The sequence below is a fragment of the Carettochelys insculpta genome, chromosome 2 (genome assembly GCF_033958435.1).
Source record: "Carettochelys insculpta isolate YL-2023 chromosome 2, ASM3395843v1, whole genome shotgun sequence".
Classification (NCBI taxonomy): Eukaryota; Metazoa; Chordata; order Testudines; family Carettochelyidae; genus Carettochelys; species Carettochelys insculpta.
The window spans coordinates 41,229,670-41,243,844 of NC_134138.1; the positions used below are offsets into that span (position 1 = coordinate 41,229,670).

The window sequence follows — 14,175 nt, forward strand, 5'->3', positions numbered from 1 at the left end:
TGCCTCTCTAAAATCCTGGGACCAACATGCAGAAGAGGGGAAATGACAGCATGACACACACCAGCCTGTTCCCACTACTCTGAGTGGTTTAGCCCAACAGGAAGCTCTGAATACACAGAAGGGACCGGAGTCTCTTTGGGACTGAGCTCTCCTTAGGATGAGGGCAGAGGTGTCACCGAACTGGTTAGGACTCCCTCATCCTGAGGGCTGCTTTGCACCAGTCCCAGCCCTGACAAGTCTGTCACTGGCACCAGGTCCTTAATGGAGTCCACCAACAGAGAACAGGTATAGCAAAACTCTCTTCCACCATGCCTCTTCCTGTCCCCATTTCCCATGTTATGGCCTCACGCCAAGGATCCAAGAGCAGCTGCCACAGGACTCACAGATGTCATCTTTATGCCAGCATCAAGTTCTTCTACATCAGAGAAATTCCCTACAGACCACTGCGTCTAGAACTCGGCCCCTTTTGACATTGGCCAGAGGACTGGAGAAAAAGAATTAAGACAGGATTCAGACAAGGGACTGTGCTATTCTTGACTGAAAGTCAAGCAGCATGCACACGGTTTTGGATAGGGTCCCCTGAGCAAGAGATGGAATGGCTTTCTGAACTCTGAAGGTGCCAGGGCAGCTGGAAATAGACAACTGGGAGTGACAGGCTAGATTGACCATTAGAAACGAGAATGATAGTTGATCAGGGCAGCTGATAATGAGTTATCTGGGTATCGGAGTACAACAAGCAGGTTAGGTGGCACAAGTCAGACTGGCAGTAGGGAGATGGTAGGTTGGGAACAACAGTTGTTGCAGGTATGCTGGAAGGGGGACAAATGGGAATGGCAATTTGAGAACAACAAAGTGAGGTGATGAAAGAAAAAAGGGAAGGGAGCAGAAGAGTAAGAACAGAAAAGGAAAAGTGGAATGAGAAGGCCGGCCTTGGAGTGTGAGCAAGTCCTCGCCAGTATTTAATTATTTAGTATATAAGTATTTAATTAGAGACTTCAGTCAGATTTGGTGTCCCATCATGCCTGGTGCTGTATAAACACAGTCCTTGCTCCAAAGAGCATACAATTTAAGGGCCTAAACCAATGCCCACTGAAATCAATGAAAGTCCATACACTGACTTCAGTGAGCGCTTGTGTCAAGCCTCAATGTTGATAAACTGAAATAGTTCTGGTTTTGACTTCTGTATGAACATAATGATTTAAATTTCTCTAATGAGGAGTTTTCTTCCCCGCTAAGAAAGTACAGCAGATCACTAACTTTCACTATCAACAGAGTCAGTTTACATTGCAACAGGGAGCAAGCTTCCCAGCCCAGGTAGACGTTCACCCTAGCTCCACTTAAGCTAGCAGTCTGGCCATCCTTGAGAGAGCATACACGGCCTTGGACACCCTCTCCAGGGGCAACTGGTGAACGGGGTTCCAGCTACGTGTCCCTGCCATGTCAGGGAAGGGCAGGAACAACCTCCCTCCACCCCAAGCCGTGCCACGCTCTTGCTCAGCACCGACCCACCTCCTACTCTGGAGGTGCAACACCGGAGTGAGGAGAGCAGCCTATTGCAGGAGAGGGGAGATGGTGCACTGAATCACCAGAGTAATAGACTTACAAGAGAGGACACTTTTCAGATACTGCCAAACTCAAATACTTCCCTCATCCTCCCAATTTACGTTCTTCTTTTGTGCCCTTCCCTCCATACCCCTCTCATCCAACTCTCTCTCGTAAGGGAATAGAGCACCAAGGCCTGAGGAGTTCAGAAAAGATCTCTACAATACCTTCTGGTATTATCATTTCCATTAAAGAGATAGGAATCAAGAAGAACAGAGGAAAACCTTGCTCCATGCCACAGAATGGGGCTTCTGTCTGAAACAGAAGTTAGTTATTACTTGTCCCAATGACACTGTATAACTCTTAAGTGGCTTAGCTGAATGCAGCACACACACACACACCCCTCAATAAATGACAGCACATTATTAAGTGCTGAATTCAGGCCTGATAACATAGCTACACTGTTTCAGCACAGCACCATATGTACAGGAAGATGGCGCAGACAGAGAGGAAAGAAACAGACAGGTAAGGAAGAAGAGATGTATTCAAAAATCTCAACAATAACTTCTGTAGAGCACATTAGGGGCAAATGTGAAAGAAGAATGAAGCATATCTAGACTATGGCCAGTCCACATTGACTGCCAAGAAGATTGCTAAAATCTGATCTGCACAGGAAAAAAAAGGTAGTAGTAGGCGGCATCCTTCAGTCTACGTAGACTATGGATCCATATAAAAAAACACTGTTAAGCGATGCTGGAGTACCTCTCCAGGCGCGAGCCTGGGCAATTTTTTTGGGACCCTGGGCTGCCCAGACACCAGTGTCCCCCTCTCTGCTTTACTGATATAGTCCAAAGTTGAGGATAACCTCTACGTCTGGTACCAGCTTAGCTGCAGGAGTTGCCGGGTAAATGCCAGAAGTTGGCAAAGAACTGCCTTAGGACTCCCCTCCAGATTTTCTGTCAGGGTTTAGTCCCTTAGCCTTGCTCCTTCCCAGGATAACCCACAAGGCAGTGGGGCAAGGAGGAAAGGTAATCACTAAATAAACTTATTTGTCTTCTTTTGGTGAGAAAAGAACCTGGTGTTCCAAACTCTGTTCTCAAGTCCCCAGCTGTAAATTTGGATAACTCCACCAACTTCTCTGGAGTCATTCCATTCAATGTAAATGAATGTGGAATTTGGCACTGTTGCATGTGCTAGTGCTCAAGCGATTTAACCAATGGGTTTCTGTCTAAGGAAAATAAGCATAAAAACTGATTACCCTCTCACACTAGTTTTACACTGACATATTTCCATTTATTTTATGCTACTCCCGATTTCCAATGGTGCAACTAAATGGAGAATCGGGTCCTTAGATTTTATTATAGCACTTCTTGCCTTCAGTTATTTTAAGTATTCTGTAATGCTTCCAAGCAAATAGCAGGATACCACCAGCTTGTTGTCAGCTCCCATCGGCAGAAAAACACTGGGAATATTTTTAACCCAATATTTGCTATGCACTTAAATAATTACATATACCATGGGGGCCCTCTCTGGATTCTAAACATATATCTGTACCATCTTAATATGCACTGCAGTTCTTCATCCTTCCAAATTCAACAGAAGTAGCTGCTTGTGTTAGAGCCTTTAAGATGTGTCCTGCCTATTGTTTATGAAAGTTACAGATCCTATAGCACTTTTCCTAATAAGGGGGTTCTGCTCCAGTGTTCTTAGCCAAAATTCCCCACACACTTTGTTGCAAGCTTGTCTTGTGGAGGCTGGAAGTCAACTGACACATTGCATAGCATCTCATTGGTACTGTATGTATATCATTAATCAAGTCTGCTGGAACCTTCTAGAATGCAAAAAAGAGAGAGAGAGAGATTTAAAGTATTATAAATGTTCAAAATAAAGTCTGTCATTTAAGGATAGAAGCAGAGTCATGATTTCAATGAACTGCAGGAAAAAAATTACACTTTGCTATTTAGTATCTAAACTGCTCCCAGAAATCCTCTACCACTGAGCCCAATTAATTAAATGGAAGTTGGATCAGACCCAGATGTACTTTCTACAGCATAACTATAGAAGATGTCTTGGACAGAGTCAAGACAGCGTAAAACACTAATTTTCAAACAATGCTGACTTAAGCTCTTTTAAGAACACAAAGGGATACAAGCTGGACAAATTTAGAAACTTGAAGAGTGAAAACATCTAATAAATTTATTTCTTAACTAGCTATACAGGGAAATGGAATGTAAAACTCCACTATTAAGCTCTTTTATTTTTTTCTAAAAAATAATTACTGTAAAGCAATGTAATTATCAAAAGATACAGGTACCCATGCATGACCCATATGTCAAACAAAGTCCACTGACTTCAACTGTACCACCTTTATGAATCTACACCTTTGATTCAGAGTTATGGTCTGTGGGGAAACAGGTCCTAGCTTGGGATACTCCAACTTGATCCAAGCAACAGTCATTCTCTCAGATCAAGGGAAATCACCACAGCACATGCTTGGTTAAGACATTAGACTGGGACTACATAAGAACTTATAAAACTGCCACATAAACTGAATCAGTCTGATGAAGATGAGGCTGCCCTTACAATTTACATCCCAAGTTACAGGGGTAGAAATGAAGTGATTAGATGCGTCCCACACAGCCTGCTCCCTGCAGTCATGTTTAAAACACTGAGTTATCTTCCCTTTCAATAGCAAAAAGCAAATTAGGACCAATACAACTTGTCTTGATGGGGGGGGGGGGTTGCATTAAGGACTCAGCCACTAGGAAGACAGCTGAAGGAACCTAGGTACCCCAAAGCTATTCTCTCACACAGTTTCATTCTGTATAGCAGTGGTTCTCAACAAGGGGTACACCAAGATCTTCCAGGAAGTACATGAACTCTTTTAGGTATTTGCCTAGTTTTACAAAAGGCTACATAAAAACACTAGTAAAGTCAGCGCAATCTAAAAGTTCATTCGACCAATGACTTGTTTCTACTGCTTCATCTGCCTTATGCTGAAATGTAAGTACAATAGTTCTATTCTAATTCATTTATTTGATAATAAGATGGTAGAAAGTCAGCCAGTTTTCAGTAGTAGTCTTCTGAGATATTTTTGCATGTTTTTGTAAGTAGTTTTTAAGTGAGGTGTAACTTAGTGGTACGCAAAACAAATCTGACTCCTGAAAAGGGTACAGTAATCTGGAAAGGTTGAATAGCACTTGGTCCGAAAGGAATCTGAGGTCTTTGAAACATGTTTCTCAGCTGGTGGTATGCATACCTACAGGTGTATGCAAGAGAAGTCTGGGGGTATTTATACATTTGTTTTTTGAAAAAGGGTACTTTAAAAGAAAATGTTGAGAAACACCAGCATAGGGCATACCTTTAGTAGGCTAAGGCCTAAGACAGTATTGAGGTTTTACCTGGGTTCTGTAGAGGATTGCAGTCACATTCTAAACTATGAACTGCAAACTCATTGCCGCTAGGACTCTAACTGCCTGGATTTAGAACGTGACACACAGGCATAAAAATGTAGAGGCCTGAGCAGCTGTTTCCTTTGATTGCAGTGAAGGCCCACTCTCAGAGCAACACATACTGGAACACAGCACCTCTGTAGGTCACACTGACCAGCCCACTCAAATAGTAAAAGTATCAGATGGTTATATGGTTAAGGCTGGGACTCAAGATCTTTTCAGGCTCTGCTGCACTTCCCCAAAGTCACAAATCCTTCTGTGCCTCAGTGCCTGACCTGTAACACTGAGGTAATAATACTTGCATACCTCCCCACATGGTGCAGGGGAAGGTTGATTAATATTTGCTCAGACGGGGACCATAAAATACCTATAAATAAAATAATAAATAGCTATCTGTGGTGACTACCCTGCTCCACTTGATATCACTTAGACATGGCCATTTGGACTCCCAGAGGTGACACTCATCCAAAAAAAAAACAAAAAAAAAAAACCAACCATATCCCTGGACAAAGCATCCCCTCCCCATTCTGCCCCCACGCTGCCTGTGCAAGCACAAGGCCGGGCTAGCCGGATCAGACGGGAGATGCAGAGACCTGATCTGCATACCCTCCCCCTCTCCCGGCGGCATGATCTCATTTGACAGGAAGTCTCTTGCTGCCCCCTCCTCCCCCTGCTGGGCGCGCCTCTCCCACATGGATCCGGAGAGGGAGAGGAGGAGACGTGACACTGACTCAGCCCGCATCGGGACTTACCCGAGGGCTACGCCGGGAACACACTGCTAAAGCTTATGCACACGCAGAGCAGACACGCTCTCCACGCCGCCGGGCAGCCGCTGATCACGCGTGCGCCCGCTCGCCATTGGCCGCCGGCTCACACACCTTTGCAGCTGATTGGCCGCGGTCAGCTCCGGACTCCCCCTACGCCGAGCTGCTGGAAGCGCCAGCTGAATGGGCAGCTGCGAACAAAAGGGGAAAATCAAGGCAGCTGCCCGGGAACGCCTGGGGTGAAGGCTCTTGTCAGCAGCAGCAGCAGCAGCAGCAGCGGTGGTATCAGGGCAGCTCGGAGGCAGCGCGCCGCCCAGCCGAGCTATGTTGAATTTCGCAGCGCCCTTGTACCAGTCGGCGGTAAGCGCGGCTCTGACCGGTCTGGGGGCCGGTCCCTGGCGATCCCCGCTCCGTCAGCCGCGAGACGAGGCGGGCGGAGACGGGGCTCAGCCCGGAGGGGATGGGGAGGGAGAGATGTTGTCTGGGGCCCCGAAAACAAGGGGTTCCCTGGGGGGAGCTGCGGGGCGGGGCTGCTGGGAGTCCCGTGGTGACGGGATGGCAGAGGAGGACCCGATCTGGGGCTGAGGGTAATGGGCGCTTCTGCGGATGTGGAGCGAGACTCAGAGTCTGGCGGAGGTTATTGGGGCGCGCTGTGGGGGGAGGGGGTAGAGATGGAGGCGGTCGGGGGGGACCCCTGCGGTGACGGCAGAGGGAGGGCGGGTGCTGGGGACGCCTGTGGTGATCCGGGGAGGGGGTGCCCGAGACGGAGGCGGGGAGTGCTGCGGACCCCTGTGGGGATGGCAGAGATGGAAGGGGCGGGTGCTGCGGACCCCTGTGGGGATGGCAGAGATGGAAGGGGCGGGTGCTGGGGTGATCCGGGGAGGGGGTGGCCAAGACAGAGGCAGACGGGTGCGGGCGGTTGCTGGGGAGCCGGCTGTCAGAGCACCAGGCTGCGGGCGCTGGCGGCGTGGCGAGAGGGAAATGCCGGGGCTCACGCGGCGTGTGGGGACCTGGGGGCGCATGCCGCCAAGGCGGTGCTGGGAGAAGCCGTGTCTGGGGTGGGGGGTTGCGGTGGGTACCTGGAACGGGCGGACTGCCCGAGGGGCTGAGGAAAGGGGCGGGAGAGCAGGGATACCTCAGGCGCCGCTGGGGGATTCCCTCGGGGTGAGCCGGGAGGGAGGAGGCGGCCGAGGCTGTGGGGGCGGAGGCTCCGCCGGGGGTGGGCGAGACGAGAAGAGCCTGGCTGCGGGCGGGGCAGAGCAGAGCACAGCAGCGCAGCGTGGCCAGCCCCCGCCAGGCACGAGGGCCGGGGTCAGGCTCCGGGCAGGGCTGGTGCCTCTTAGGCGAGTAGGTCTTGTGCAGCCTGGGGGCAGGGAGCGCCCTGTCCGCCATTCCCTGGCGGGAAAGCGGCGGGTGCGGTGCCTCCGGCCCCCGCCCTGTGAGAGGAGGGGCTGTCTCCGCCCGGCTCTCCTGGGAGCCGCTGGGGTGGCCTGAGGCCGCCGCACCCCTCCCCCGCCCTGCTGTATATGTGTGTCTCCGGCCGGGAGGAAGCATGCGGCTGGCTGTCAGCCTTGGCCGGTGCTGCAGCAGGCGGGCTGCCTTCCTGCCTGGCGGCGGGCCCAGGCTGAGCCCCCGCCCCGCCTGCCCGCCCGCGAGGCAGGCTGGCGGGAGGGGGAAGGGCGCGCGCACGCAGCAGAAGTAGGGGAAAGGTCGCCCAGTGGCAGTCCCCGATTCACCGCGTTTCGCGGCGCCTGGGAGCAGACGCTGATCATGCTTTGTTCACATGTCTCCGCCCTGTCTCGCCGTGGCCCTCTGCCAGCCAATTGGCTTCTGAGGTGCCTGACCTTGGGGACCAATGGGCGAGGGCGGCGCTGGGCGGTTTGAGAGCACGCAGGGAGAGAGTGAGTCACAGGGAGGTTCAGCGAGGTGAGCGCGGCTCAGGCCCAGCATCCGGCTGCCAGTGAGGATCTCCCTGGTCCTCTGCTGCCTCCTCTCTGAGCCAGAGAGAGTTTGTACTTGGCTACATTCTCCCAGTGCTTATACAATCCAGTGAGGCCAACCTCTCCTTAGCCCTGCCAGGGCCCAGCTTTGCAATGAGTATTGTCATAGGGTTTCCTCCATCTTATGAGTATTACGTGTTCTACATTTTCTTCTTAAAACCTCAAAACTCTGCAAAATCTTACCCCCACCTGCCCCTAAGAATGATCCAGGGGCTGCTTAAAGCTTGATCAAACAGCTCTTCCAAATGCAATGGTGTCCAATAGGAATTCAAAGATCACCACTCTTGTGGCTGTCATCTTTCCATATTCACCAGGTTATACAAAACTTTACAGAGCCAGTCACCCCTAGAACTCTCTCTCCCCTCCCCCTGCCTGTCTGAATGCCCTCCCCCAGAGCCAGGGAAAACACACACTCACACACATGCAGATAGTGTGTTAGTCAATGCAAACAACTAACTGGAGCTGCCAAAAGCAATGGTTTCCACAAGGATAGCTACTGTTACATGATTGCTTGTGCAGAGCCCAAATATTCCCTACTCACCCACTGTTCACCAACTTTTTAATATTCATATGTTGTATGTGTACATGCACACAGTAAAACAAGAAAAATACCTTCCATATTATCTGCCAAACTTGTTTTGTCAGGTATTAAGTCAGTCAAATGTTGTGCCTTGGCTTTGTCCCTTTTCCGTTTATTCAACCAACCAAACAAAAAAGGTTGTGCCCGAAGTAAAACTCGGAATAGAATACAGGAACTCCAAGTACCAAATAACTCAAAGTGTGCAAAATATGCTTTTCTTTTTGTCATTCACAACTTAGGGGAGACAATTGTGTGGACACAAATTTAATCAGGTAATGTGAAAGATGGACTCAAACTAACTTTTTTTATGATGGTTATATATTTGGAGAGGAAATAGAAATGTAGAGTATCTTTAAAATATTGAATCTACTAGATGAAGTAAGATATATGTATATTTTATAGGTTACATTTAATTTTTATAATTGTCCTTTAAACTAGAAACTGTTAATTAGTTAGTTTAACAGTAAACTTAAGATATTCCTTTCTTTTTTCCTTTTTAGGAAAGACTAGAGATGATCATGGAAAAGCAAAATAGTAATAAACGCTCCTGGAACAATACCGCTGAAAAGAGTGATTTTGAAGCTGTAGAAGCTCTTATGTCCATGAGCTGCAACTGGAAATCAGACTTCAGAAAATATGTGGAACTAAGACCTATAACACCAGCATCTGATGTGTCAGAAGACACTGACGATAACCTACTGCCTGGTGCAGCTGACTTTCATGCAATACCAGCATTTGTAAGCTTTGTTATATTATTGTACATGCCTTATTAAAGCTTTTTAGATCTCACTAACTGTGAGAAATAATCATGCTGAATAGATATCTCATTAGTTACATATTTTTTCTTCCTTTTAGTGCTTAACTCCACCCTACAGCCCTGCTGATTTTGAGATGTCTCCAGCAATTCATCCACCACCAGCAGCGCCATCTGCTGTACAATGCAAATCATTCTCTGATCCAAAGCCTGTTCCTTCAGCAACTTCTAAAGAGACTGGACTGTCTCCAGCACCAAGGCCAATGAAGGCTCAAGCAACAAGTGTTATTCGCCATACAGCTGATGCTCAGCTTTGTAATCACAGAACTTGTCCAGTGAGAGCAGCTAGTATGTTGAAGTATCAGGAGAATGCTTCAAAGGAAATACATGTACAGAATGATGGGACTGCAAAACAAAATCTGCCTTGTGCCATTGTGTCACCAAACAGAGCAGCTTGCAAAAGTGTGACACGGGCCATTTTAGACGAGAAGACTACAGCACTAGCTGCCAGACCACTGTCCCAGATACAGACTTCTACCAGTAAACCTGAGCCTGTTCCTGCATCAGTACAGCAGCCACCAATGATAGTATCTTCACCTGCTGTGCAAGCAAGTGCTGTCTCTCCTGTGCCAGTAATTTGCCAGATGGTTCCTCTGTCTCCCAACAACTCTGTTGTGACAGCAGTAGTGCCCAACACTCCTCCTAGCCCACAATCAACCCTTTGTCAGCCTATGGTGTTCATGGGAACTCAAGTTCCTAAAGGTGCTGTTATGTTTGTTATGCCCCAGCCAGTTGTGCAGAATGCAAAAGTTCCTGTCATTAGTCCAAATGGCACTAGACTCTCTCCTATTGCTCCTGCTCCAGGCTTTACACCTTCTGCAGCCAAAATTATTCCACCAGTTGACTCATCAAGAATAAGAAGCCACATTTGCAACTATCCAGGATGTGGAAAAACTTATTTCAAGAGCTCCCATTTGAAGGCCCATGTGAGAACACATACAGGTAAGTTGTTAATCAGTGGATACTAGCACTACCAAAGGAAGGTTTTCTTGTGTATTTAAGATAATGGCTGTCAGTGTTCGCGTGAGTTCTGATCATATTTGCTGCTTTTCAGGGGTGAAAGACTAGTGCTCTAAATTTTTTGTTCAGCTGGCTTTGCAAATGGTGACCTTTCTAATTACCTCGGTCAAGGCTATTTTAACATCATAATCTCTAATTTCTTGTTTGGTTTGTTTTGACTGAAAGTAATCTGGCATTGCTGAGCAGGATTGTAGGGCATTCTTGGAGTGCTGTTGCTTGCTTTTGCCTGTAGATTTTCATATATGGCATAATCTTTAGAGGGATGCTTCAAAAAGGGGAGGTGACTGGCATTCTTTCCTTCAACATTAACACCACAAGGAGTTGCATTCCTTCAGGTGTCTGGCAGTTTTTAAAAAAACAAAAAAACAAAAACAAAAAAAAAACTGGTAGTAAATCTAATCACACTAGCAAAGGATAAGGGGCTATATATGTTTACACAGCTCTACTAGTACACTTCAGCCTTGTTGTGTAATATCTCTTGCTCTTAGTACAGACTGCATTTTCAGCAGTGGGTGCTGGTCATGCAAAGCTGTCAGGGTTTTGCAATGTAAATATGGGTGAGAATGTATGTATTTTGAAATATAAAGCACAAACTGAATTCTGCCTTCCGGTAATTAAAGGCTAGTGCACTGACCTCTTGTGCAGCTGGCTACCTGGTGATGGTGACCTGTAATACTGTATGTCTTTAGGTTTGTTTTGTTTTGTCTTAGTTGGCACAGCAGAAATTTCGTTCTAAGAAGTCAAACAAATATTACCAGTCAAAAGCAAAATTGCTGTTAAATAAATGCTCTTCTCTCTATTTTGTTTTAGGAGAAAAGCCCTTTAACTGTAGTTGGAAAGGCTGTGACAGGAGATTTGCACGGTCTGATGAACTGTCACGGCATCGCAGAACACATACTGGTGAGAAGAAGTTTGCTTGCCCAATGTGCGATCGGCGGTTCATGAGGAGTGATCATTTAACGAAGCATGCCAGGCGGCATTTGTCAGCTAAGAAGCTGCCAAACTGGCAAATGGAAGTTAGCAAACTAAATGACATTGCTGTGCCACCTGCATCCATACCTACACAGTGAAAGAACTCCCTGAAGTTTCTGGAACCTAATGGTTGTTACTGTGGTATATCACCAGTGATGTATAAAGCTTCTACTTCAGGTCTGTAGTTCTTCAGTGCCAGCTGTTGATGGCACTACAGCAGAGAGGCAAAGGTAGTCTGTGCTTGGTCACAGGAGAGAACCAGTGACTAACAATGGAATGTCAAGTTTCTTTTCAACTTGATGAAAAGGGGGGAAAAATAAAAGGTTGAAGGTTTGAGAGCAGCACAGGTAGTGAAGGGTTTTGAATGTATACAGATTGTTTGTCACTTATGCATATTATAAATCATTCAGCTGTTGACTGATGTTAATGCTTGAAACCAACTGAAATTACAGCTTTCAAAGATGTAATGAGTTTTAGTAGAGCACAGACTAGAGAGAAATACCAGTGTATGGTGCAGACTTGTAGATCAGAAGTGCATCTGTATTAGATTGCAAAAAAACAGTTATCCTATTGCTGTCACCTTTTCTTGATAGGATATTTACTTGTTTTTTTTTCTATTCACACTTTGGCCCAGTCTTTAGAGATTGGGCATTGAGGCTTAGCACCTCATGATACAGTATTTAATGTATCAAATACATCACTCATACCAGTTTTACATTCATCATCACCATCAACAACAACAATCATGGGCTCAGTGCCAGTTGGTGTCTGATGCCTCTCTCACTATTTCCTTCCATCTTTCCCTGTCCAGTGTGGAGTGTCTTAGTTTCTGTAGATGAGCTCCACACCAATCTACTATATCATCTACCCATTTTCTGTGGAGTTTTACATTGCTGTCCAAATATGGAATGAATTGAGTGAGTTATGTGGCCAAAGAGAGCCAAAAGTACCTGAATTCCCATTAATTTATTATAATGTAGAATGCTAGTGCTATTTTTGCTATTTCTTTTGAAAGCTCATGATTATTACAATTGGTTATATTTAGTTATCCTATTATGCTTCTGCTGTCAGGTTGCTTATGGATTCCTTTAGACCTTTCAAAACTCTATACCATTGCATTTTTTGTAATCAGAGACAATATTTTTTTTTAAAATATAACCAAAAGACTAAGCATGGGTTTATAAGAAGAAAAGAACAAGAATGTTATGCTAAATTACTTAATTTAGAGGTCACTTTCTGAAGATGATTTCTATTAGATATAAATGGTCTTTATGTAAGGAGGGTATAATCTATCCTGTATTAAATTAGGAGTTATTTGTAAAGTAAAATAAGGCAGTAAAGACACAAGCCTTGAATGAATACTATAGATTTTGTGTCAAATAATGCATCACTTTTCACTAACCATATTTCTATTGTATCATCTTGAGTACACAAATACAGACAACTAAACAGTTGGATAATAGTGTGCTAGATACTACTCTTGTGACTACTTTAAAATTTTGCACAATACTTTTTAATGTTGTACTTTATACCTTGTTTACAATAAAGAACAATTTTAATGCAGATCTCTGTGACATATAGGTTATTTGCTTAAAAGCGAATGCAACAATACTCGTCAGCATTAATCTTGATTAGTAATAGACTAGATCAGTGGTTCACAATCTGAGGTCTGCAGACCCTGGGGGTCCATGGGGAAAAATAAAAGAAATAAAAATGGTCATAGAAAATAAGTTTAAAATAAATTGCAAAGTTACAAATCAATTATTAATTTTAAATTATAAGAGGGTCAGGCCAGTAGCCCCCAGGATGTAGCCTGAGCTAGGGGAAGAAGAGCAATAGCCAGTTAAGCTCCAAGGTGGAGGCAGTAGGGAGTAGCAGCAGCTAACTAATGAAGCCCAGCTGGTCTCACTGCCAGAGTACTGGCAGGGTTTAAAAAGCAGCCGCAGTCAGGGGGAGAGGAGATGAATAAGATAGGGAAACCAAATGAAACATTTACAAATGACAGCAAGGGGGAAAGGGAGAAGCTCAATGGAAGAGTGTACAGGCTCCCCTCCCCCCCAGTAAGGCTGAAACCCTAGTTGTGGGAAAGGGCTGACCAGGTGGCCCAGACTGATAGGGGCAGGTGCAGCCTAACTCCTCTAGCTGAGCTGAAGGGTGAGGTATGGGACCCTGGCCAGACCCAGGGATACCTTGCCACATTGGGTGCTAGAAATGGGATCAACTGTTGCTGTGAGACCCTGAAGTGGACCCACCCAGGGCAGGTGAAACTGCCCAAGATGGAGGATGTAGTCAAGGCATTGGTTCAGGCCACAGTGGCGCAGCAGCAGGCCACCTGGGTCCAGATGGCCACCCAGCAAGGCTCAACTTGGCTACAAGAAGAGACCAACCAGCTGCTGATGAGCCAAGCAGCCCAGGATAGAGCCACCCTGAAGGAGGTAATTATCCAGCTGAAGGCCCTAACTATCCAGGTGCTTTGCCAAAGTGGGACACGACCCCTGTGGGCCAGCACCTGTTTGCAAAAAAAATGATGGGAGAAGATGATGTGGAGGAAGACTTCCAGCATTTGGAAGAACAACCCAACTAGAAGGCTGGCCTCAAAGCCAGTGGGCTGGCCAGCATGCCGGCCTTTTTCCTGTGTGGGGAGGTCCAGAAGGCCTATTTTGATACGGCTGAGGAAGCTGCTACCGATTACCCCCAACTGAAGGCAGACATACTGGTGAGGTCAGGGGTAACACCTACCGTCAGGGTCCAGTGGTTTCATGACTGGAAATACTGGGAAGGCAGGGCTCTGGGGTCACAGCTGTTTGATCTTATCCACCTGGCCCAGAAGTGGCTGTGACCTGAAACTCTCAGCCCTGCAGGAGTGGCAGAGACTGTCGTCTTGGACTGATGCATGTGGGGGCTGAGTCAACCAAAACAACCCCTCCTCTTACCATGAGGTAGTGGTCCTTGTGGAGAGACAGATAACTGCTAAAGGCCTCACAAGGCTCAATGGAATAGGATGCCTGCCCCAGCCCCGAGGGCCCATATA

General features: G+C 46.6%; 1 protein-coding gene and 1 long non-coding RNA gene across 5 annotated transcripts in view; one reads left to right on the forward strand and one right to left on the reverse strand.

Annotated features, from left to right (window-relative positions):
- Positions 1-8,608, reverse strand: part of LOC142009176 (uncharacterized) — an 86,951-nt gene extending 78,343 nt beyond the window's left edge. Inside the window, exons 1-2 of one of the 2 annotated variants that reach the window (XR_012644367.1) lie at positions 6,894-8,608; positions 5,747-5,949 (exon numbers count right to left, since the gene is read on the reverse strand). This is a non-coding gene — a long non-coding RNA (uncharacterized LOC142009176). Of the gene's footprint in view, positions 1-5,746; positions 5,950-6,837 lie in introns of both variants that reach the window. The other variant, XR_012644368.1, reaches the window with a different exon arrangement.
- On the forward strand, positions 5,950-12,707 carry KLF10 (KLF transcription factor 10). Of its 3 annotated transcripts, none has more exons than XM_074986826.1 (5): positions 6,322-6,345; positions 8,578-8,610; positions 8,839-9,075; positions 9,194-10,094; positions 10,983-12,707. In XM_074986826.1, exons 3-5 carry the CDS (start codon positions 8,851-8,853, stop codon positions 11,240-11,242), a joined length of 1,386 nt encoding a protein of 461 aa, XP_074842927.1. In that variant the 5' UTR covers positions 6,322-6,345; positions 8,578-8,610; positions 8,839-8,850; the 3' UTR covers positions 11,243-12,707. The 3 variants fall into 3 exon arrangements, with proteins under 3 accessions (XP_074842925.1, XP_074842927.1, XP_074842926.1); XM_074986825.1 differs by lacking the exon at positions 6,322-6,345 and adding an exon at positions 6,378-6,394; XM_074986824.1 differs by lacking the exons at positions 6,322-6,345; positions 8,578-8,610 and adding an exon at positions 5,950-6,118.
- Positions 12,708-14,175: the final 1,468 nt, after the last annotated feature.